The 26,286-nt window shown below is 28.2% G+C and overlaps 1 protein-coding gene across 1 annotated transcript in view; it reads right to left on the minus strand.

The window, feature by feature from the left end:
• LOC111634525 (transcription initiation factor IIA subunit 1-like) overlaps positions 1–26,286 on the minus strand; it is a 55,681-nt gene that overhangs the window by 22,209 nt on the left and 7,186 nt on the right. The window contains exons 2-8 of the mRNA XM_023379324.1: positions 21,095–21,196; positions 17,331–17,445; positions 12,312–12,347; positions 10,934–11,007; positions 9,573–9,665; positions 3,835–3,955; positions 3,700–3,760 (exon numbers count right to left, since the gene is read on the minus strand). Coding sequence (XP_023235092.1) covers positions 3,700–3,760; positions 3,835–3,955; positions 9,573–9,665; positions 10,934–11,007; positions 12,312–12,347; positions 17,331–17,445; positions 21,095–21,196 — 602 coding nt within the window. The remainder of the gene's footprint in view (positions 1–3,699; positions 3,761–3,834; positions 3,956–9,572; positions 9,666–10,933; positions 11,008–12,311; positions 12,348–17,330; positions 17,446–21,094; positions 21,197–26,286) is intronic.

Below are 26,286 nucleotides of genomic sequence, written 5' to 3' on the forward strand. Positions count from 1 at the left end.
GATGACTCCAATTATTTATTACAATTAAGGTGCATCCCATAAATATAAAGGCTCAACTTGTTATGCAAATAAAAGCTAAACTAATTTTTATATAACAAAACTATTTTGAGGTAGTTACAACTTATAAATAAATGTACTAAAAAATCGTTAATTATATTGTTTAACAAGTTAGCAATAAATTAATTTAAATCAAAATCACATTTCTCACTGTCTCAAAAATATAAAGACATAATACAAAATAACTAGAACAGTAGAAAGTATTGTTATAAATCTTTAATAATAATCAACTAATAACCAATACACTTCCCCTTTTTCATTATAACCTTGTAGATACAGTATGACATTGATTGTGTAAGATTTTAAAGGACTATTGTAGTTATTTTTTCCCAATAAATATTAATTGCATGTTTTAACTCATCTACACTGTTATATTGGCACCCATTAGCATATACAGCTCTAGCTAAGATTCCCCGGAGGTTTTCCATTGGATTCAAATCTGGAAAATGAGCTGGCCAATCAATAACTGGGACTACATTACTTAAAACCACTAACAAGTTGACTTAGCTGTGTGGATCTTGTTGGAAAAACCAACGATTTCTGGCAATTAAATCAGCCCAAGGCAAAAGATAACTTTCTAGCATGTCTTGATAATGATTTGCATTCATTCGGCCACTGAGGAATGTAATACAGTAGAGCAAAATTTATCCGAATCAATTGGGAACTGGGATTGTTCGGATAACTTATTTTTCAGATAGCTGGTTATGTATGAAAAAATATATTAACCTATCCCATGTTGAAATTTTTCTCCATTGTGTGTCACTTCGTGTTGAATTTTCGTCGATGTTAAGCTTAATGAAAATTTTTATAATAATAATCGTGGCTATTGTATCGTTAAAAATTATTTCTTTATTTTGTACAAACAAAATAAATATATTGAAAAATATAAAAACAAAAAAAAAAAAAAAAAATACTTTAGAAGTTAATCTAGTATCAAAAATGTTCAATTCAGCATAGCACAAAGTCCTCAGAAAAAGACTACACAAAAGTACCAGTGCTGCCAGCTAAAACACACACACCAACAAAAAAAATATTGGAGTAGCCCAAGACGTAGCCAAAGGTTGCAGCGTCACAGCACTAGCGAAAATTTTAATTTGCCGACTGGAATGCTTTCGGTTAACTGACGTTTTGGTTGACCAGCTTTTGGATAAACGACACTCTACTGTATTTGTCTTGCCAAACCAATTAAACCCACCCCATACCATCACTGAGATTGTCACCCCTTGCTGCCATTTTGAAAATATTTCTTCCTCACCCCTCAAATTATACTAATAACAAGCCCAACCATCTGGTCCCTCAAAATTAAACTTCTTCTCATCACTCCAGATGATGTGCTTCCATGTGTCTGTCCATCCCATTTTCTCCAATGTCCACTGCAATTGCTTTTGCTCTTAGAAGGTTAGTGATGGTGCAGGCTTTTTCTTCTTATAGATGAGATGCTGACATATACTAACAATTCTTCCAATTGTAGATTTTGATACATTAAGCTCTGGTTTTAATGCTAGTTTTCATAAAGATGTTTGGTTGCTTTTGATTTCTCTCAAAATACTACATTTTTCTCTATTTGTAAGATTTAGATGTCAACCTGTTGATTTCTTTTGTCTGTATTTGTCTCCAAGCTTTATGAAATTGTAAATTACAGTTGGAGAACAATTAATTTTCTTTGCAATTGCTTTTGCTGAGTAATTTTCCTTTTGCCTTTTTAAACATCTGTTAAGAGTTTTGCATGTCCCATGATGAAAAACAATTCATCTACATCAATATATAACAGAAATAAACATTTGAAATATGTGGTAGTTATACTGTAGTACAGTATGACCTCTATTGTTAGAAAACTGAACCTGCCTTTATATTTTTTGGACAGCAAGAAACGTGATTTTGATTTAAATTAATTTATTGTTGAGTTGTTAAACAATATAATTACACAATTTTTTAGTATGTTTATTTGTAACTACCTCAAAATTAAACTAGTTTTGTTATATAATAATTATTTTATTTTTATTTTATTTGCATAACAAGTTGTGCCTTTATATTTATAAGATACATCTTATTGCATCACCCTTCTAATATCTAATTCAGCTACACTGCCATATTTTATGTTAATATCAATATAAGCAAATGAAAAATACACATAAATTCAGGTCAACAAGTGATAAACTTAATGAAACAAATAATTTTAGATGTGAAATTAATTAAAACTCACTCAAGTAAGTGTGACCTTATTTAGATCATAATATATTTTATTGAATTTCAAATGAATATTTTTGGAACAAATGAATCAAAATTCTCAATAATTTCTATTATAATTATTAAAATGACACTTTACAAAAACAAACAGTTAAACTTATAATTAAATTTATTTATCAACAAATTAAAAGANATTGCCAATCTCCATTTTGTATTTATTCTTTCCCATTTTTAAAAACAAAAAATTAGTTATTTAAATTTGATGAAAGTTTATATGCTATCCAAAAATTTAATTTTTAAAGAACATATAGCAATCAATTTTATCTGAAAACACTATCTTTTGCTAAATAAACATGAACATATTTTATATGATTTGAAAAATGCATATAAAATATGTTCATATTTATTTTAACCTTCATTTGCAATCAAATGCTTTCTCATGACTTCATGAAAGATTGATTGCTTACTTGAAATTTACTAGAAATCAATATACAATTGCATCAAACTAAAGACTATGAAAAAATACTGGATATATAAAGAAACTACAGAAGACTAACACTGGAAAAACATTCTAAAAAATTGCAAGTTTTAGGAAATTTTAACTGTTTTATTTACAATACACAGTGGTGTTCAGTTTTATGTATGTCAACAATACATTTACAACCATTGTAGAAAACTTATATCAGCCAACAGATGAGGGACATTAGCCTAAAATGCATATTGGCAAATGAAACAAAAATGGCCTATACAGTAGAACCTTGCTTAACCTTGCACCTCGCATAACAAACAAAACAAATTGTAAAAAAAATTATTTGCTTAGCAAGCGACATTTCACATAACAAGTGACAATTTAATAATTATAAATAATTAATTTTTAATTTAGGACATTTCTAAAATTTAATTTGGAATTGGTCAATAAATTTAAAACAGATGGCAGCATAACTGCCTACATCTAGTCAAATTAATTAATTTTCTAATATTTAATTATAGCCTTTACATAGCCCAAGAATTTGGCATATCATTTGGCATGTTTATCAGACATCTGTGATTTTTTTTGTTTTCTGCAAATCAAATTCACATTCCAGGTTGATTCATTTCATGCTAAAAGAAAAAATGATGATTCACGCTCTTAATGTATATTGTATAATTTTTTTTTAATAATTATTATACATAAAATATTTGGGTATTTTTTTTTTGGCATGGAACACATTATCATATTTTACATTACATTAATTTAAATGGAAAAAATTGTTTCGCCTAACGAGTGTTTTGAATTATGAGTAAGATTCTGGAGCGAATTATGCTCGTTAAGCGAGGTTCCACTGTACTCTAAGGTATATCAGAAAATGAAGTGTATGTGAAAAGTCCAGTGTCTAGTATCAACACTTCACAGTATCTCAAAATATAATCAGTATACAATATCTAATATTTATCTAAAATTTACCTACAACTCACATTAGAAAAACTGTCATGTCTGCTCTAATATGAAACATGAAAAAATTAGTTAGTGTTAATACTATTACATAAATTAGTATTAATGAAATTAAAGTATTTATTTTATTTATATTACATGCTAAAAATTAAATTTACCAGCATTTAATTGATGTGAAGGATTCAAAATATTTCCTTGATTAAGGGCTGCTTGTGGAAATAGGCTGGTTGTAACAATTTCTGAAGGTAAAGACAGTGTTGCAGCAGATCCAGGTACAGACTATTAATTACAGTATTAAAATTAATTTAATATTATATAACACAATCATATTCAAATAGTATCCTAGAAATACATTTCAATTATAAAAATAATCCAAAATTATATGTAATAATGAAAACATACAAATCAAGCATCTAGAACACACATTAGTGATGGGTTAAAATATATTTAGATTATTAATTTAGCTAAAAACTGTATAAATATATTTATATTAATAATTTCCTGAAAACGATAATATAAGTAAAATATCAATAAATACCATCTTTGTGGTATGGATAAATGAAATATTAACCTGTCAACAGTGGACTAGTCAGGTATGGTTCTATCCCAAGTAGTGGAGAATAAATATGAGAAATTTTTAAAGTATTTTTCCACATGTTTTTCTCAGTACTATTTTGGAAAAAGATTTTGTAAATAGTTATGTCTAGTATAGGAAAGTCTTTATTTATTGTTACATAATTCATGTTTTATGTGAATTTTTTTTGCGCGGTAGTTTTACGCTAGTTTTTGGTGATACTGCCCAAAAGAATTTGATGACTATAGTCACTACTGCCCTTGACTATAGTCGTTGCTCACTGCTGAGTGGTTAACTATACAAAATAAAGTTTGGCACAATGTTAACCTGTCCTATGTTGATCCCGAAAATTTTCAGGTTGACCCCATTGACCTGTGTGGGCGATCCCGAATATTTCCGTGTTTACATTGGAACGTCTTTGATACTAGATGTTGCTTCGCGTCACAATTTTTATATTAAAACAAACTTTTAAAATAAAATTTTTTTCGTATTTATATTATTCAATATATATATATTTTGTTTGTGAAACATAAAAAAATAATTTTTTACGATACAGTAAACACGATTATTATTTAAAAAAAAAAAATTTTAGGCTTAACATTGATGAAAATTCAACATGGCATCACAGGCAACAAATAAAAATTTCAACATCGAATAGGTTAAAAGTTGTATCTTTGATATTACTATTTATCTGATTTTAAAATTTTAATAATATAAAACTGTTAGAATATAACTGATTTGGCCTCTGATAGACCTCTGATTTCGCAATATCTGTACATCAAATTATTTTTAAAAATTTGAATTTTTATGAAGAGATAACAAGTATGAAGTATTAATAATTAACAGCATTGTGCAGAAATATGTATTTTAATTCTAAATAAGGAAGTCATGATTTTTCAAAAAATTATGAATTATAAATTATTATTAATAATTATTTTATAAGAAAATAAAAATTTTTCAAATTTTTCTTAAATTTTATATAAAAGATTAATTAGATCTGAAGTAATGCAAAATCAAATTATTTAACCCTTTAAAATCAACATCCCGAAAAACCTCGGGCAAGTTCCATAGAGTTTCATAAAACTCGGTACTTTCAGCCCTTTCCCAAAATTTTTTTTTTTTTTTGAATTTTTAAAATGTTTTCTAGGTCCCCAAATTTTTTCAGAATTTTTTGTCCGCACGAAAAAATTTTATCGCGATTTTAATGAGCCTCTGTTAAGGCTCAATTGTTTTTCAATGGGAGTTTTTTATCAAATTTATTTCATGGTTCCTAAGTTGTAGCGCACGGATTTTTTTTCGGTAAAGTTATTAAAAGCTGCTTTTTGATGTCAAAAACGACCTCCGATAGTTTTTTAATTTTTTTAATTAATATATTTTATTATATATTAATTTAATTAATTAAGGGGGGTCGGAAATCGCAATTAAAATTTCAATTTTTTAAAAACATTTAAAAATATACGATTAATTCACCTTCACCCTACTTTAAACCCTTGTCCTCCCGAGACGTTTATGAGAATGCCCCGGGAAATCCGACTCCAGCTGTGTTCAAGGTCACCCAGCTGTGTAAACAATAACTCATCGGTGTTATATTTCACAGAAAGACGAGACAAAGGAAAATAAAGTTTGAAGCTTTTTCTTCAAAATTAACGCATTTTTTTCGTTTTTTTTCAGTTTAAAGTATTTTTTATGTTTAATTAAACATTAGCATTAAAAATTACGGTGTACGCTCTGGCGTATTTTTACGCCGGTGGTAAAGAAAGGGTTAAATATTAATGAAAATTAATGTTTAAATCATTTAATGTCAATTTTCATTTACAGGTAGCCCTCGGTTTACGCCAGCTCAATTTATGCCAATTCACAATAACGTCACTATGCAATTCGCAATTTCGCGGTGTAATTCCCCGTTTTCCCTATGCCAGACTGATTTTCATTTCAGTGTTGATGTATTTACCGAGCCGCGACATTGTACAGTACATTCGTTAAAACAAAGATTTTTATTGAATATATTTAGTTTTTCTTTTTAATATTATTGGGTATGCATATATTTGCATTAAATTAATATTAAAACACTAAACATTTAGGTTACTTCGAGTCAAGTTATCAAACTTAATAGTGCAATAAATGGCATCAGAATCCATAGCACCAATGAATGTATCCCATATTAGTTTGTTCAGGAAAACACCTTACGACGCAGTACTACTTCCGGCGATCACAAACTAACGTTAGTGAGACAAATCTACTTCTCGTTGGCCAGACGATACTTTTTTTATTAGCCAGACAATATCTATCTCTCCTTAGCCACCTTGAATTTTCCCACTCAAATTGACCTTATACATGCGTTACGGCAACTGGTGGTCGACCAATCAGTGTCTCTGCTCGCCTGTAGCTCTATGTTGAGTTAACGTATCCTTTCAACTATGAAAAGTTCGACAGATGAACTTTGTGAGTTAGACAATAATTGGGAGTGAAGTGTAAATGTAAAAAGAAGCATCATCATATCCATTCGACCATATTCCGAAATTCTCAATGAAAGAAAACAAAAATGTAAACAATTAAAGATGGATACCTTTTTCCAAAAAATGTAAGAGATCCGAAATTAAAATTTTTAATAACAACATTTCACTTTATTTTNATCTTATACGTGAGTAAATATTTTATATTATATTGTATTAATAAACAAAATTATTTGCTTATTTTTCACTTATGTAGAACCTAACCCTACACCTCACTGTAAATATGGGTTTGTTTTACGCCGAATTGATTTGCGCCAGCTTTTGTAGGAATGGAACTGTGGCGTAAACCGAGGGCTACCTGTACTTATTTCCAACTCTTTTCAGAAATTCATAATAGTATGCAAGTTTGTAGATTCAACAATTTAGATTAAACAGTAGTCTCTTAATAAGATATCCAATATTAATTGTCATTTGATTAAATTATCATTGTCAAGTTAAAACAGAATAGGGGTTTCTTTTACAAATTAAGGATCTTAATTACTGCAGTTAAATTATTTCTTCATAACAAATATTCAGACAACTTCTTCACTTAATAAATAGAATTATAGACAGAAATTCAAATTATTCATGATCTGAAACAAATGATTAATTAAATTAATTTTACAGATTAATGGCTGTCTGGAAAAATCTGCACAAGTTCAAGTAACAGTTTTTACCTTGAAAGAAACTATAAACTAAACAATCATTTGAAAAGTAATGAAAAGCTGTACATTATATTTTATTTTTGTGATTCTATAAGGCCCCATCTTCAAATACAGTTAATTTGAATTGGGTGTGCAGTAAAAGTTTCCATATAAGACTGGTTCACATTTTTCAGACAGTACTTTATATGATTGATCAACTGACTTGTGTTTTTCCTTTCACTCCTTTCATAAACAGCTTTCCTTGAGAATTGCCCAAAAGTCCTTAATTGGCCTAATTACTGGTACATTTGTAGGACTGTCCTTTTTGACAAAGGTAATATTTTCCCATAAATTTAGCCGAAAACGTTAGTTTTATGTAATAAATATATGTTTCTCAGCAATAAGGTGTGTTGGATGTATCTAATATTTTGCATAAGAGGCTGAGTCGGATTAAGTGGTAATATTTTCTTATTACAGGTAATCCAGTATGGTTTTGGCATGGTCAGAACTTCCTTGATCAACCACAAGACATTCTGCTTGATAATAGTTCTGTCAAATCCCACCAAAATCCAAACCAAAACTTTGCCCTCAAATTTCTTTTTCTTGAAAAACTTTATGTCAGCAGGTACAAAGGAGAGAGATATCACTGGTGTAAAATCTACTAATACCATTGATCATCTAGTATGAAATAGCAAAATAAAAATCATCATCCAAAATGAACTTCTCACAGAAATTTCAAAATAATTTTTCGTACTTTCTTTGCCAATAATCTTACATATTTCTTCTGTCCTGGATTACCTGCTTCTTTTGATATTTATTATGTTTTTATTTTCAAAGCCTATCAGAACCAATTACATGAAGTTTTCAGTTTCAGAGGTACAGACCAAATACAAAATTTGCTGCTGTTTTCAATCATTCTAACTTGCATTTCATTCAAATTTTCACTTTTCTGCCAGATCCCTCTCTTCTCTATGGTGGTAATTCATTCTCAAAATGTTGGAGAATGCAATATATAGTTCATTTTGAAATGCCTTCTTTGCAAAAATGGTTTACTGTAAACTTTTTCATAATGTTTCATTTAATGTGTAAAAGTTGTACATTCTTAGGTTTAAAGCAGCTTCTTTACTACCATTTTGAAAGAAGAAAAATATCAAATGCATAAAAAGATTCTAGAATGTTATACAGCATTCCACACACTTTCAAATTATAGCATATACAGCATAATTAAAAAGTACTGGCTATTAGTTAGCACAGTGGTTCTCATCCAGAGTCCATGTAACATTACTGGGAGTCCAAAGAAAAAATACTGAATTGGGGTTCACAGTGATATTTTAGTGGTCTATAGGGTAATTCTACTTCAGAACAATTACTGAGAATTAAATTTCTACAGTATATATGTAGTATATTGTCAATTTCTTTGTTACTCATTTCTTCCATAAGGGTTAAAATATAAATTATTTAAAATATTGAATACATATAAGACATATATATCTCACTGACAAAGGTCAAAGAGACATTATAAAGCCAGGGTTTGTCAGTAGAATCTTATATCATCAGCATCATGTCACCTGACAGTGACATTTCTGAATATTTTCCTTTCTTTTTTTATTAGTGAAAAATTGAAGATTTTTTTCTTTCTGTGCAATGTCTATGGGGGTTCACAAAAAAACAAAATTAAGAGGAAAAGGGGTCCGTGGGAAAAAAAAGGTTGAGAGCCACTGTGTTAGAGCATGAGGTATTTTGTGTGGATTTTTTCAAGACACCCATTAATAATAAACATATTTCAGAAAATTTCATTGTTAAAATACATTTCAATATTAAAACACTTACAGTTTGAAATGAATTTTGAACTTACCATACACTCTTCTACATTTGTATTAAATGTAATTTTATTTTAAAAGTTTATATTATACAAAATCACAATTCTTTTGAATTTTAGTCATTATGGTTTTATTAAAACACAAATTAATTTTACAAAGTTCAGGAATAACAAATAACTTAAATAATTTTTAAAAAACACTTATAAATCACATTACTAAACATATACTAAAATTTAATAGATAAAAACAAATTTGTTATACATGTGTGCCTTTATGCATATTTTTGTGTTAATTTTTTGTACATATGTATATTTCATATGTATATTTACATGTACATAATTTTTTGAATACTATTTAAATACATACCATAACAGTTTGAATTGGTCCATGATTCATTTGACCAGGAATAGCAATTGTTACCTTTTGTGGCATAGCAAGAGTCAAAGTTTTTTGTCCTCCCTATTTTAACAAATACGAAAGTTGTTAATTATCTGAAATTCCAAAATAAAACTAAAACAAAATACTGTAATTTATATTTTAAAATTATAGTATTTAAGATTTAAAAACTTTTTGTAAGTAATAACCTATTCATATTCAGTACTTACGATAAATAGTATTTAGAAACATAATTTATTCATTCATAACAATAATACTCATATTTTACTCTATATCAAAATTTCTTAAATTCTAACAGATATTATTGATTTAATATTCAAAAGTTAGTTTTAATTTTTAATCTTATTCAAATTAGTTACAATTAGAAATATGCAAATTATAAAGTTACAAAATTTGAATTTTTTTTTGTGTGTAAAAAATATAAACACAATAATTTAAGATTACAATAATAATATGAATTGAAATAATTCAGTGAATAATTATGAATTGACATTCCTCAATTGGCTCAGCTATTCAGTTCTTTATTAATTCATTTACTATTAATATTTATTTCCATGAAATATTGTGGTTTCTTCTATTTTAAACATCCAACATCTTTTTTATGAAAATATGTTTGTTTGAAAACCTTTAGCACTATTGAACTACATCCACTTTACCTCAATTTTGTATTTTATTATACCATTCCTACTCCAGCCTGAGTCCTATACTGTAATATGCCTATCTATCCATTATAAGCATGTTTCATCTTAGATAACTGTTAGAATTTACCTAAAGTGTCTAATTGAAATTCCTGGATTAGCTCCACTACTTATAATTGTTTATTAATTTATCTACTATTTATTTCCAGGTTAGTGAATTTTATTTTTTTACATACATTCTTTTTATACACACAATTGTAAATATAAAACATATAAATATTAGTTTTATATTTACAATTGTAGTTTTCATTTTTAATCATACCTACTTTTAAAATGTTTTTGCAAAATGTACAATCAATGCAAAGTTAATGATCCTTTTTATCAGTGCTATTAAATGAATCTTATGTTTTAATTTTTAATGAGTTTCATGATATATTTAATCTAATTAATGATTATAATTATTTCCAATCTGCATCATAAGAATACAACTGCTGTGGCAGTGGAATTCTTTTGCTGTGTGTGTGTGTGTGTGTGTGTGTTTGTGTTTTTATATTTAAAATACAACAGAGAAGTAAAATACCAAATAAATGCAAATGTTAATGAATAATAAAACATCAAAATTTGAAATCATTCCAAAGGCAAAAAAAGTAAAAGAAAGTAAATAATGATCCACAGAAAATGAATAAGACTTACAAGATTGATATCTCCAGGTGCATACTGAATTGATGTTTGCTGCAGATTTGCTGGAGATAAAGTTATTTGTTGGGCTAAAATAAGAATAATTAAATTATTATAAAATGAAAATATATCTACATTTTTAATATATTATTAATGTTTATTTTCATATTTAAATTGATATAATCTAGAAATCTTTAATATTAATAAAATAATAAACAATTACAAAAAATTGTATCATTAACTTGTCTCTGTTAGAACAAACAGGTTAATTCTTGATTGCACTGCAGATGTCAAAATCAATGTATACAAATGACATATTTACTCGCATATAAGACAAGGTTTTTATTCATTTTTCACTGCTTCAAAAACCTAGGTCATCCTATATGTGCAAGCAAAGGATTCTTTGCATTTTTGCATATAATTTTTGTGAACCATGTATTCACATTTTTTACTGGATGCACACCTTCTTGTGTTTAAAAACAAAAGTATTTTATCTGGATCATTTGAATCATTCTTGTGTGTTGTCAGGAGTAAAGATTAATAGCAATAGGAAAAGCAAAGCTTTTGAATTGAATTCCATATTGAAATTCCAAAATCACACAGGAGCGAGCCCGATATAAGTTTTAATCCATTCCCATGTGAAAACAGATGATTTTCGAAAATTAATAATCAGAGAAACTCATAAATGTAATCAACAGAGAGTGAATTCAACTGTTAAAGATTGGCAAAAAAGGTTCCCAATTGTCCAGCTTTACATGAACAAATTATGTTATCAATTTTACAAGATTTTTCCTTAAAGTTTAAAATGCCAGTAATTTTTGCAGGACAATGTGTTCATTTACATTCATTTGATATTTTATTTGATTAAATGAAATAAAATTAGAGTTATATTAATAAATCTGATTTTTTTATTTTGATCTTTAAAGTCACACCTTGTCCTTATATGCAAGATCATCTTATAGACAAGTAAATACGGTATGTTATAAAAGAAAACAAATGATACTCACTTTCTTATAATCAATATAAACAAATTAATATTTTAGATTCTTTATAACTAAGTAATACTTACAGATAAAGCATTAAAATTTAAATTTAATATGTCACTAAATTTCAATATTTTATTTTTCAGCCAGAATTTGGTTGATTGTATAAAATAACATTTCTACTAGTATTAATAAAATTATGATAAATCTAATATATGTTTTTGAATTGGAATGGACCGACTCTAGAAAATGGAAATTGTTACCATTTCCTAGAACATTAAAGAAATAAGAATAGTTCCTATTGATTACTATTAATTTAATTAGTTCAATTTATTTTTTAAAAATTAAGCACAAAAATGTTAAACTATATATGATTAAATTAGTTTTATAAATGAATTTATCAAACTTACTGAATGTCTGATTTCTTTCTTTTTTTTGTAAAAGCACTATTTTGGGCAATTAGTTTAAAAAAATTATTAGATTTAAATTAATTAAATAATGAATTATAATATATATACATATAAATAATAATATTTGAATTAATAATTATATTAATGACTAAAGTATAGAGAGAGAAAGTGTGAGTGTGTGTGTATGTATTATTATAATTATATATATTACAATATGTTATAAACTGTTATCAAGTTATAAAACTTTTTCTCATTACATTTTCCAGGCAACATCAGGCATTAAGATTAGTATTTTAATCAAATAATGTTTTCATTTGATAACAATATATTCTTCTAGAATTCATAACATAAGACATTTCTTATTTGAACCATAATAACTATTTACTTTGCTCAATTTTAACTCATTAACATTAATGTAAACTTAAAATTATGAAAAAGCAGTTTAATGTTCTTGTTTCATCACATTTATAATACATAAGATCATTAATAAGTAACACAAAAGCATTAAATTTTGCCAAAAAACTGAAAAAATAAATCAACTAATTAAAAAACTTTATAAAAATTCCATTAGCCATAAATTTTTAATGATTTTAAAAACAAAAACACCCATTAAAAAATAGATTTTACTTGTTAAAGGGTATCAAAAATACTAACACTGAAATTATGTTTTATTTTTATAGGAAAATAGCAATTTCTCTATAGATATGCTTCAGCATATCTATAGAGAAATTGCTGATTGAAATGGGAATATTTTCTGATGTGTATTAAATATTTTTAATAGATTGAATGTGCAAGGTGTGTTTGTAAAGTTTTTCCATTGCTTCTGCTATACAATAGAAAAAAAAACGTGTTTTCAAATTTGCTAAAATATGAAGAATAAAAATTTTTAAGAGAATTTAGTAAATGAAATTAAAATGTTGAAGCACAAATATGATCTCAAAATTTACAATTTTTACAAAGAAAGTCTATATATTCATCTATTCAAAGAAAGTCAAAGCAACACAAAAGTGATGCTGATCATTTTCTGAAATTTAGAAAAGTAATACACCATAAACATGTTCAAAAGTGATGAGGACTACTGCAAAACATTGAAAGTTAAGAAGACACTTTCAATGATGCATTCCAAGTACTGATGTTTATTGAAAAGCATTTCACAATCAATTTTATATTCCACTGGCATCTCACAATCCACCGGCTTACAAATCAGCTGCTTTTAAAGGCCCCCTTATAAAAAAAAAACTTTTTCCCACTGTTTCAGCACATCTCTTAGGCAGCAGGAAATAAGATACATTTATAGAAAGAGATTGTAAAACAGAAAATGAAAGTCATTTATGTGACATTATTTTACATATACAGTTACAAAATTTCCATTTTCTGTACTTAACTTTCCAGCAACATTTAACACTACATGTGGCATCATCTGTTATGATATTTTACAAAAAATAAGTTTTTATATTTTTTTATTATAAAATGACAAAAGGCTTAATTTTGAGGATAGGGATGAGTTTTATAAAAAGTTGTAAATGCAAATAATGAGTAAAATCATCATTAAGTCTGACCCTACTCGAGATATGACACACAATTCCCTCTATCTTCTCATCCTTCGACCTTTACCAAACAAAATTTAATAGCATCAATTCCTATAATATACACAAACCTCCCTGCAAAATTTCAGAAATTTTCAACAAAAAGCACAGGAGTTATTAAACTTCAAAAAAAGACTGAACAAAATTGTGTCTTCCCCATACAAACATCCATACATACAGAAAAAGCCCTCAAATTTTTTTGCATTTCTTGAAATTCCAAGATCCAGAGTCCAAAAATATAAAAATCTTGGCCAAAAAATAGTAAGAGATTTTATGGACCATCCTGTATATTGAATGACTATATAAAATGCATTAGAATATGTTATTAAAATCATGGATACTGTTATAAGTTGTTTATCATCATCAGAATTAGCATTTCCTAAAAATATGGAACACTTAAAGCCAAATAACTGCTAGATAGTGTCATGTTATTTTACTACTATTATTAATAATTAAATGCTAAGTAATTTGACACTAGAAGTAGATGTTATAAGCCATTTTTTGTTCAATTTAAAATATTAATTTAATTTTAATTATTAATTTAGACGGTTCTTGAAGAAAATCAGCCTGAAATGGGACTAAAATCTGCAAATCCTGCTTACCATACACTTGTTTTGCTATCCAGACCTTTATTCAATCTTCACTTCCAGAACTATTAATTTAGACATAACCACACACAGTTATATCTAAATTATATTTTCTTGCAGAACCTTCTAAATTAATTATTAAAATATTAATTTAATTTTAATTATTAAAGTTAACAAGAGATAGCACCTAACAACTACCTACCTCTATGCCAAATTATTTAGCATTTAATTATTAATAGTATGGTAAAACAGCCCAATATCATCCAACAATTGTTTGGTTTAATATTTAACTATCAGGTTTTAGATGTTGATATTTGCCTTTAGAACCCTATTTATAATTAAATAATAAAATGAAAAGTTTCACTTATAGTTATCATCAGATAATAGTCACTTTTAAGCTATTTTTTTAGCACTATTGATCTCACATATGACTAATAGTGCATAATAATGTGTAATCATTATCAGTTAATGTTATCAGTCTTAAGCAGCAATTTAAATCTTAAACATTAATCTTTTTTAATTATTATTTACTCAACATTTATTTGATGGCTCTGGCAATTCTTGATTCAATTACAGTCGACTTACCTTAAAGCAAATGTTGATAAAGTGAATTTTGCCATTGCCCTGACAAAACATCATTGTCACAATGTTAATTTTCATGTAATAAAGCAAACCAAAATTTTATCAGAATTCATTAAACTAAATTAAACAGTTTAGTTTAATGAATTCTGAATTCTTAATGAATAAATTACCTTCACAACCCCTAAGAAATAACCCTATTTCCAATGATTTTATTATTCATGTCAAAATGTGTAAAAGCAGTGGTACTAATAATAAATATTCTATTTTGATTAGAACAGAATTTCTTCTCCTAGTAAGCAAAGATGGGCTTGACCTCTGATTGCAGAGCAATTTTATGGGTCTAGCCAGACACACAGTGGGTCGTCCAGATGGTGAGGGATGGGGCTGACGTATCTCGTCAGAAAATTCCTGGGGATTTTTCAACCTGTCTGAATTCAATCCTTGGTCCCTCACACAATAGACTGCCATCTTGTCCACTTGGCCATCTGGCCTCTAATAATAGGGGTTAAAATTGAAGGATTCCCACCCCTTTAATGGATGTGGTCACATGCAAATACTTGCTGGTTTGCATATCAAGGGATGCATGCAGTGATGCTAGGTTTGGCACAAAATAGTTTGAGTCCTTTGACTCTTTTGGTACCAAAAAATATATTCTACAAAAAAAATATTTTCTACTTTGTCAAATGATCTTCAACAGAAAAAAATCACAGATCCTTTAGCTTTGTTTTATTTAACCGCTCTGAGATACTGCTCCATATTTAAACAGCATATACAGTCTCCTCTTTATTTTGTTTGATTTGAAAATAATTTAGATCATTAATTTATTTTTGTAAATAAATTTATTAACTTTATTAGTAAATTAATCCAAAATATAATTTAGAAATTTTGATCATCTATTAATCCTTAACTCTAAATTATACAACCTTAACCCTGAAAACTGTTAATATAAATTTTCAACAAAACAAACAAACTACTGTTTTTCTAGCAATTCGTATTAATGTAAGTTGACTGCATATGTTAGTTGTTGCTAAAGATGGTATTGCAAAAACAGCATAAAAACAACCTGGATGAATTACTATTAATAAATTTTCAAGTTATACATGTTTTGTTTTAACACATTTTTAATGTCAGAGTCAAAAACCAAAATTCACTAATTATAATCTATAATTATAATTATAAATTAAATCTTATTTATTTATCCTGCTTAATTTTATCACTTGGTTATTGTTATCAGTACATGCAAATCAAATGTGATTACAATAAGTAGATTCTATTTCATATTTTAATAAAAATATACTTTTTTTTATCTTTTCAAATAATTATCATCTTTAAAATTTCATTTTTTTAACAGGTTTACTTGATTTCATACATATTTAACTTTGAGGTGAGTTATTTTTATAGTTTACAGATAATATAAATTTTTAGTTTCTTTTGTTGATGATTTAAGCTGAATCTCAGTCTCATTCCCACAGAACTGAGAGATTGTTAGCTTTTCACAAATCAAAACAGGAGAGAGAAATCCATGGAAAGCATAAGATTGATTACATATATTCCAATTTTAAAATTAGAACTTTTGATTTTAAAACATTTGCATAGTATCTAAGTAAATATATTACTATAAATTAGTATGACAAGAAAAATTTTAACAAAGTATTAGGAATGGAACATTGTGAAATTAAGAGGTCTGCCAAAAGTAATCAAATCCATGGAATGTCAAATTGGAAAGAAGATACTTTTCATTTTAACATAGCATGTTCAAATGTTAATTTAATTGACAATATACTTTTATTATAAAAAAAATCATAAGTTTGGATCCTGATATCAACAGATCTATACATCTTTATCACAACACCGGAGAATAGTACAACAACTCTTTCTAAGCTATTACCGGTGCGTTCTCCTTCCTTACTAACTCATAACTATCCGAAACAAACGTTTTCAAACCCCAGGAACGGTTCTTTTTCAGATCTTTTAACAGATCTGATAAAACTGATCAACAGATCTTTTTCTATTCTTTCTAAATTTACTTAAATTTAATATCAGTTGAACATAAGTGCTTGACAGAATTCTTCATCAGAAGAACATTAAAGTTATGATATTAAATTTGATTTTTTTTGCTTTTTGTGGATGTTTTTTTTTTTTGTTATTTAAGAGAAAAAGCTTTTCATACTCTGAATGATATTGCCTTTTGTATTTAAATTACAAATAAAAATATAAACTAAATCATACTAATTACACATTCACAATTAGCATATATTGTTTACCTGGAGGTACTATTTGGCCTCCTGATGACTGTTGCAATGGTAAGAGAACATGACTTGTTTGTTCTGGTTCTTTTATTTCAATTGCTTTTGTTTCTTTGAGTTTCTTTTCCCAAATCTACAATTAAAAATATATGTTATAGTTTTGTTTGTAAAAAGTATTTTTCAAAGAAATTATATAAATTTTCATACATTACTAATTTCTAATACTTAAGATTTAAATGAGCAAAAAAATATTGCTTTTAATCAGTTTTTGATCATGAAAATGAATCAAGAATACTCTAAATAAATTCTTACACAGGGTGTCCCACTTAAAATCAGCCAATAGATGATGGAACATTAGTGAAGTAAATTTTATAAAGAATATATAAAAGGAAAGTGTGAGAGACCAAATCCAGAACTATACACAAACTGAAGAAAAGCATTCACAGAAGCATTGAGGCTGTTAACATCAATGTTTTACTTAAGGTTTGTCTGAACAGGTTTATGTGTACACAAATGTATGTATAAATTTATGTACAAAAGTATATAAATGCACAAGGGAACTAATTTTAGCATCTTCTGTAAGTTTCTTTATGCTTAAAACTAGCTGTTACCCGCAACTTCACCCACACAGATTTTGCAAGCAAATCCCATTTATATTCATTATTTCAACAACCATAGTAATTGTTATATAACACCTACCACTGAGAATCAAACAAACTGTTTTCAATTTGATCAATTTTCTGGAACGTTTACAAATGTTCTATAATCGAACCAATATGCAATAACAAATTTGAATTTAAAACAGTTCGAACATTTGGTTAAAAAATCAAAATATATAAAAATATTTATAACAATGTCTGAAATGTTATCAATTTAATACACCTAAGTACTCAATGAAGACTAAACATAGTTAAAAATAAAAAATTGCATCTAAAATAGTACAGTAGAAGCCATTCTTCAGGTTAAGCCTTAATCTTCTCCCTCTCCCCCTGCAGGGAGAATTTTGAAAAATCCCTTCTTAGTTTATCCATGCATTTTCATAATGTACCCTAACTGTGTACCAAATTTCACTCTTTAGGTTCAGTGGTTTGTTCTGGGCAATGATGAATAAATCACTCAGAAAGTCAGTCAGTCAGGACAAGTAACTTTATATATTTAGATAATGTTAAAGTTTCAAACAAGGGTCCTTTGCCTAAATTCATTTGTATTGTTTCCAGTGAGTGGAGCTAATTTCAAGTCAGACATCCTATACTTCATAATTTTAATATACTGTTATTTAATTTAGTCAAAATAGAATAACTAAAAATATTAATAAGCAAACTATTTTAAATTCATTAATTATTTAGATTGAGATGGATATGTTTGTGAGATTATGCATGTATCTTTGTTTGCAAACTGAAAGAAAAGTGCATAAAAATTTGAAAAATTTCAATGACAGAAAACATATTTAACATTGATTGATTTGTTAATATTTAAAAATAAATACATTTTTCAAAATACAAAAAATTAATTTGATAAAAGTAAAATTCATAAAATTAAAAGTATATAAACATTTGGGCTTGGTTGAATAATTAACAGAAATGAAACATAAAAGACAACATTAAAATATTGTCTTTCATGTTTCATTCTGCATACTGGTAATTATCTTGCTTTCAACAGCCACACATGATGTGGAGTACATGATAAGGCAGGTTATAAAAAGTTTTTTTTTTTTAGTTTTTGAAATTTTCTGTTGGGTACACACTGTCCAGAGAAAATTATGGTATTAAACTCATTACTATGGAGTAAAGTTAAAATGTTTTAAATTTTTGAAATACACAGGTTGTCTAAAAGAAAACTGAACATTTGCTCTAGAAATATAACTAGATGGCACAACTAGTTTTAACAGTCAAATTCAAAATTCTGAATGTTATATTATCAATCTTGTCCAATAGCATTTGAATTGGTTCATAACAATCTTTTGTGTGGCATGAAATGTAAGTTATTTTGTAACCCTCTTTAGAAAATTGCAATGGAGCAATGTGCCAACATTAAGTTCTGTGAAAACTAAAGAAAACTTTTACCGAAACATTTCAGTTACTGAAGCAAGTATATTGGGATGATTGCCTATACTTAATACAAGTTTACGACTGGTTTAGTTGATTCAAAGATGGCCAGGAGTCAATTGAAAATGATCCGAAAATTAGTCATTCAAAGACATTGACTATGGACTGTAACATTGATAAAGTTTGACAAATATTAGGAAAGGATCTAATTGTGACCTGTAGAATGTCATCAGAGGAGTTGAGAGTGTCAAAAGACTCTGTCCACATAATTTTGAATGGTCCTTTCGTATAATTTATTTTCTCTAGAAAGAAACCAACCTGGTTTATGCTGATTTGAACTCAGATCATGGAAATTTTTATAGGTCGAACAGACCTCCTATTATTGCTCTTGTGCAGTAGAGGAAACTTAATCCAACATAATCATTTCAACAAATGTAAGGTCTGTTTCCATTTTGTTCCATATCACTCACTGAGGAACAAAAACAGGCATACATTCATCATGATCAGGACATCATCAAAATGACTTGCTGTAATCCAAATTTTCTCAAAACTATTAAAAATATTGTCACAGATGATGAGACATGGCACTACCAATATGGCCCATTGATGAAACGTCAAAGTTTCATGTAGAAGTCATCAGATGAGCCCACACCGAAAAAACTTCATTTTCAAAAATCACGATTCAAGACCATGCTCGTCTATTTTTTTATGATTCCAAAGGTATCAATTGTACACAAAGAAATTGTCCCAAATGGTCAGAATGTTACTGGAGATTATTATTTGGGTATTTTGGAATGTCTTTGGAATCAAATTGTATGCATACAGCTGGAGTATCATGCTCAAGGAAGCTGGAACTACTTCACAACAACTCACCCTTGCACAAGATCATCACCATTCATCAATTTTTGGCTTAAGAAGGTATTGTAACCCTAGACTGTCCACTATTCTCCTGATCTGGCTCCCTGTGACTATTCTCTGTTCCCAAAAAGGGACTCGTTACAAGGACATTCCAGAGAATGAGATTGCTGTGACTGCAGTACTGAACTAGGTACAAAACAGGAGCTGAAAAAGTCCTTTGAAATGCTCATTAATCATTCTGAATGTTCTATTGCTGCAGAGGGATCTTATTTTGAATAAATAAAATATTTATAAAAATATTTCTTGTAGTTTTTTTCTCACTAGAGCAAAAGTTTGATTTCTTTTTAGACAACCTGTGTATTTTAATTTAGTCCATGTAAAATATCAAATTTCACAACATGCATATTATTATTCATTTAGAAAATAATAATGTGATATTTAGACAGTAATATATAGTCAGTAAGAGTTATTCATAAATTCAATTAAAATAGTTTAATAATCAAAGCAGATTGTTTAAGATCATGAGTCAGCAATATTAACTTTTATAAAAAGTTATAAAAAAAAATTGAATCAAAGTTTGTAAATATTTTTACAGATTTTTTATAAAAAAATAATAATATATATTTACTTTTAACTTTGAAAACAAACAATTACAATGGAATGACTTTGAATCAGAACAAAATTTTTTTAAATATTCATTCAATGATAGAATTTATAATCTCTGGAAGTATTTTAATTCATTTTATTAAAAAGTTTAATTAAGCTTAGAAATAACTTTCAATCATTAAAATGCTTTGATCAAACAAATAAGTTTTTAATACTTAATATTAAAAATTAATTAATTTAATTTAATTAGTTATAGTACATATTGGTACATACCTGTTTCAATTCCAAAATAATCTGTTCATCAACTCCATCATCTAAGAAAGCCTCTCGAACATTACTAATAACATCTTCAATAACAGAATTATATAATTTTGGCTAAAAAAATTTCAAATTTAAAAAAATAAATTACCACAATTTTAATTTGATAAAATATCACATAAATTATTTTTAATCTATAATCTTCATTTTTAAGAAAATACTTTAAATTTTTCAAAAAACCATAAACATATAAGTTTTGGTTTTTAAAAAAAATTATAAATTCATGCTTAACTACAATTAGTATAAGATAAAAATAAATAAATTTATAAAATTATAACTATATAAAAGAAATTTTTTAAAGTTTAATTTAACATAATAGTCAAATATCATCTATATTATTAAAAATATATATTTAAACTAAACTAAAAAAACTTAAACTGTCATAAATAGAAAAAAAAACACAAAAATAAAATTTTTCTCATTATTATTATTATTATTATTATTAACTAGCTGCAAGTATCCGCTTCCCTGGGTTTTTATTTGTTCGTACATTTATATGTAATATAGTTTATATATATATATATATACTAGCTGCAAGGACCCGCTTCACTGGGCAAAAAGTAACGATAGTGAAAATTAAGATAATTACATTATAGCTAATCTTACCCGTTTTCACAGAATGCAAGAATTAGGTCCCCCGTTTCCAGACTAATTAGAGAATTTTTACGTTTAGTCAAACGAACTATTTTCAACGTTTCTGGAACGTTTACAATTGTTCTATAATCGAACCAATATTCGAATTTTATGTTTGAATTTAATTCTAACAAATTCGAACAAAACATTCAAAATAGAAAGCCACTTTCAACCACTTTCAGCCTCATATCTCCCGCACCCTTATAGCTATCGAGACGCAACCATCCCTATGCACGAATGGAGACTTGGGGCTACCACCACATACAAACACCATTCACGTGCGATGTGTAGTTTTTGCGGAAAAGTGAAATATATGGACATACATGTCCATTTTTATATATATATATAGATAAAAGACTGTTTCTCTTCCTCTACATAATCTCTCTCTGATTCAATGTGTTTCTTTATAAATTTCAAGTTGCTCTTCTGTCCGATTATTTCTGTTTCGTTGATATATTTTCTCATAGCAATGTTAGACATGCTTCTCTTTCTTCCGTGGTTTCATTTCTCCGTGCCATCTTTTGCCTTTGAGATATGATTCAAGACTGCAAAAATTCTTCCTTACACTTTAGCATTGTTTTTTTTTTATTTTTACTTTTCACACTTCACTATTCACTTTCTACTTTTTTCTGTAATTCGTACACTTTTACTTATGAAAAATCAACTGAAACATGTGTGTCACACATCTCCAAAAGCCATCCCCACTACTCAAACATAACAGTCCTCGACTATTCGAAAACATTTAAGATTAAGATTAAAATTACATTATGTATAGTCAATCTTACCCATTTTCACAGAATGCAAGAATTAGGTCCCCTGTTTCCAGACTAATTAGAGAATTTGTACATAGGTCTAAAAATATTTTCGATTTACCGCAAAAACACAAAAAACCGCATATGTGCCTGTAAATCTTGCACATCGCTTTCTCTTAACACTTCAATTGTTACTTAACCACTTCCATTGTTAACAACCTCTCCCCGCAGGGAGAATTTCAAAAAATCCCTTCTTAGTGTACATTCTCATGACATATCCTATTAAAACGTAATCAAAAACACAAAAAACCGCATCTAAAATAGTATAATAGAAGCTGAGTTCTTCATGGGAAGCCTTAATCCTGTCCCTCTCTCCAACGAGGGGAATTTCGAAAAATCCCCTCTATCGATACATTGAAAAATCCCTTCTTAGGGTATGTTCTCATGATGCATTCTAACTGTGTACCAAATTTCAACCTTCAACTCCTAATCATTTGGGCTCTGCACTTCTTATTATTATTCGGAGTGACTATTTCAAAGGGCAATTTTGGCAACTGAAAATAATATTGTCGACGATATCAACTTTAATATTCAAAAGAAAATTCCCAGTAATATTCAAAAGAAAATTCAGAACTGGCAAGAGCTCCTCCTCTTTTAAGTTTGGGCATTGTATAAAATCGACTTTTTATTAACAAATACACTAAGTACACTTTACACAGTTTTCACACTTTATTTTCAATTTATATTCAGTCACTGTATCACTTTGACTACTCACACTTCACTGTTTGTTTTTATTCACTCGCTGCACTACTTTGGAATTTTCACTTCCTTTTCAGTTATTTCCTTCGTCACTGATAAGAAACTGACGTTCGAACCCACAACGGATCTTGCTTTATATACTCCACCAATGGGTAGTCCCACCCAAACAAAAAAGGCTTCGAATGGTTCACAATGTTCCAGAACATTCAACAACATTCGAGAGTGTTCTGGAATGTTCCACAATTATCTGGGATGTTCCGGGATGTTCCCAAACATCCTGGAACATTCTGGAATGTTGTGGAATGCTCTCGAATACTTTCAAATGTTCTGGACTGTTCTAGAAATTTCTAGAGGGCAAAACTTCCAGCCCTTATATCTTCAACAGCATGCCCTTCAGGTAAAAACAGAAACCTTCTTCATGGATGGGGGATAGAGGGCTACCATACCATATAACTCCCTTGATCGTACCAGGACTCGTTTTTGAGTTTTAGCGGCACACATATTGTACACTTACCTTTATTATATATATTGATTATTATAAGTTTATTCTTTATTCAATTTAGCTCATAGTCATTAGTTTGTTTAAAAATAAATAATTTTTATTCTTATTATCATATTTATGCTTATATAGGCCACACCCTGTTACAGAAATGATATACTTGGAAAAAAATAAAAATCTCAAAATTCTGCTTAGGTACAAGAGTAGAGATGCATGCAAGTATACAGAAAAATGGCAATACCACAAATCCCAATTCTGATTAATTCTGCAACCTCCACTTGCCATGCAGTGCGATTGCCAGTTGTGCCACCTGGACCCCGAGCAAACCTTTGCTTCCAGATTTATTTAAATTTAGATATAACCTTATGTGGTTAATCATGGTGCCAGCTGGGGATGATTCCTATACCCATATCTCCACAATGGCACTCAGCTAGCTAATGTTTTACCTGGTGAGGTGCATATACTAAACAACTCTAAGAGCCCAATATATATATAGAGACATAGTCAAATGGTTGCCTTAAATACTTGGGCTATAAATCTGCTATTTTTAATTAATTAATTAATAATTAATACTAAGTACAGTGGGTGATCGGTTAACGAACAGTTCGGATAGCGAACAAATCAGATAACGAACACTTTTGCAAAAGATTTTTATAATTGGACAATGAACACATGTTTGGATAATGAACACTTTACTGAACAAACAAAAGTGACAGAAAATAACAAATACTGATTGATTTTCCCTTGTCATCAGGTAACAATTAGAAACATTTTCTGAGTGCAGGAGACATCAACATCGACACTCAACCTGATACTGATAAGATAGTATTCCTCCAAACTTTGAAACTCTCCCTTGTAATTCCAGCTTTTTGTTTACCTTTCTGACAAAATTTTTTATCATCTTCGCGAGACTGTTGGACAGGCACTTGTTAAGTTTTGCATCAGGTTTATTTACAAAAGGTGAAAGGCTAACCATCTCATCGGATATTCGTTAATGTTTTAATACCAAATTTCGAATTTCATCCGGGCCTTTCATTTAAATAATTTCAAATTGAGTGTCAAGAACTGTGCTTACCATAGAAACCAAGTAAGAGATAATAGCTAAGGTAGAAAGTGGACACAAGATGTCTGATGTTGCTAGGCAGTAAGGTTTACAGTAGGAACAATCTTAGCTATGAAAGATGTATCAAGAAGTCAAGCTGCTAATAGAGTAATGAAAATCACATCTGAGAAATAAGGAGCATTGAAGAGCTCATAATAGAACCTGAAACTGATCTGACAACAGAAGAACTCCAAGAACTCTCAAATGAAAAAGAGAAAGACAAAAGAGAACCAGTGTCGACATCTGCTACTAAAGATGCTATCTTTTGAAGAAGTGGAAGGATATCAGAACAATGATCATCCAAGTGGCATCCAAACCAGAAAATGGTTAATGGGGTTGGGGATCTTTAAAATTACAATACTATTAATTACTTCCAAAAAATCCTGAAGAAAAGAGAAAAGCAATCAACATTGGACAAATTCTTTAACCCCACAAACGAAAAAAACGTGACTAATAAAAATGCAAGACTGCATATATATGTATTTTTACTATTACATATAAATAAATGTAGTAAAGTATATATTTTTTATATTTTGGAGTCTCCAGAACAAATTAATCAAATTCCCATAAAAATCTATGGTAAATTGATAATCAGTTAACAAAAATTTGGATAACAAACAAAGTCTTGGAACAGATTATGTTCATTAACCAATCGTCCACTGTAATTTGCTATTAGTTAGAGATAGATGTTAGGTGCCATCTGTCATCTTTTATCTAAGTCAATAATTAGAATTTAAATAATTTATTAAATAATTTAGAATCATCTGAAAGAATTGCCTTGACCCAGGCCAGTTCTTTTCTTCCATCTTATTAATCACTCATTGTTAATTGGCTAACTCCATAATCATCTCATCCTTATTTTGCATATATATTTGTCATGTTTAGTTTTTATAAAAAGCTGATGTCAGCAATTAAGATTAAATTTAAAATATAACCATTAAAATGATTATTGATGTTATTTACAGTAAATACTTAGCATATTTAAGAACAATAATTATTTTATTATAAATTCTTATAAAAAAACACAGTCTTATATCCTTTATGAACAGAATGCAAATTAACCATTAAGTAACTCTGAACACTTTTTGTATGTACTATGTATAATACCCTTTATTAGAAAAATTCATGATATTCCAATCTTAATTTGTCTTCTAGCATTACAGTTGATATTATTTATTAATTTATAGATAAGTAAATAGAAACATATAACAGTATTTTTGAATTAATATTCTAAAAATAAATTTATAAAAACTAAAATTATGAAATAAACATTGTTTTTATATTTAATAAATCTATAATGATTTACTTATTTTCAAATGATTTTGGAAAAAGTTAAAATCACAACATGCATGTGTATCAATTATGAAAATGTATATGTTGAAACAGTGTTTACCAATGAAAA

This window comes from Centruroides sculpturatus, unplaced genomic scaffold, assembly GCF_000671375.1.
Source record: "Centruroides sculpturatus isolate CEXI.00-Female unplaced genomic scaffold, Cexi_2.0 scaffold75, whole genome shotgun sequence".
In the NCBI taxonomy this organism is placed as follows: Eukaryota; Metazoa; Arthropoda; class Arachnida; order Scorpiones; family Buthidae; genus Centruroides; species Centruroides sculpturatus.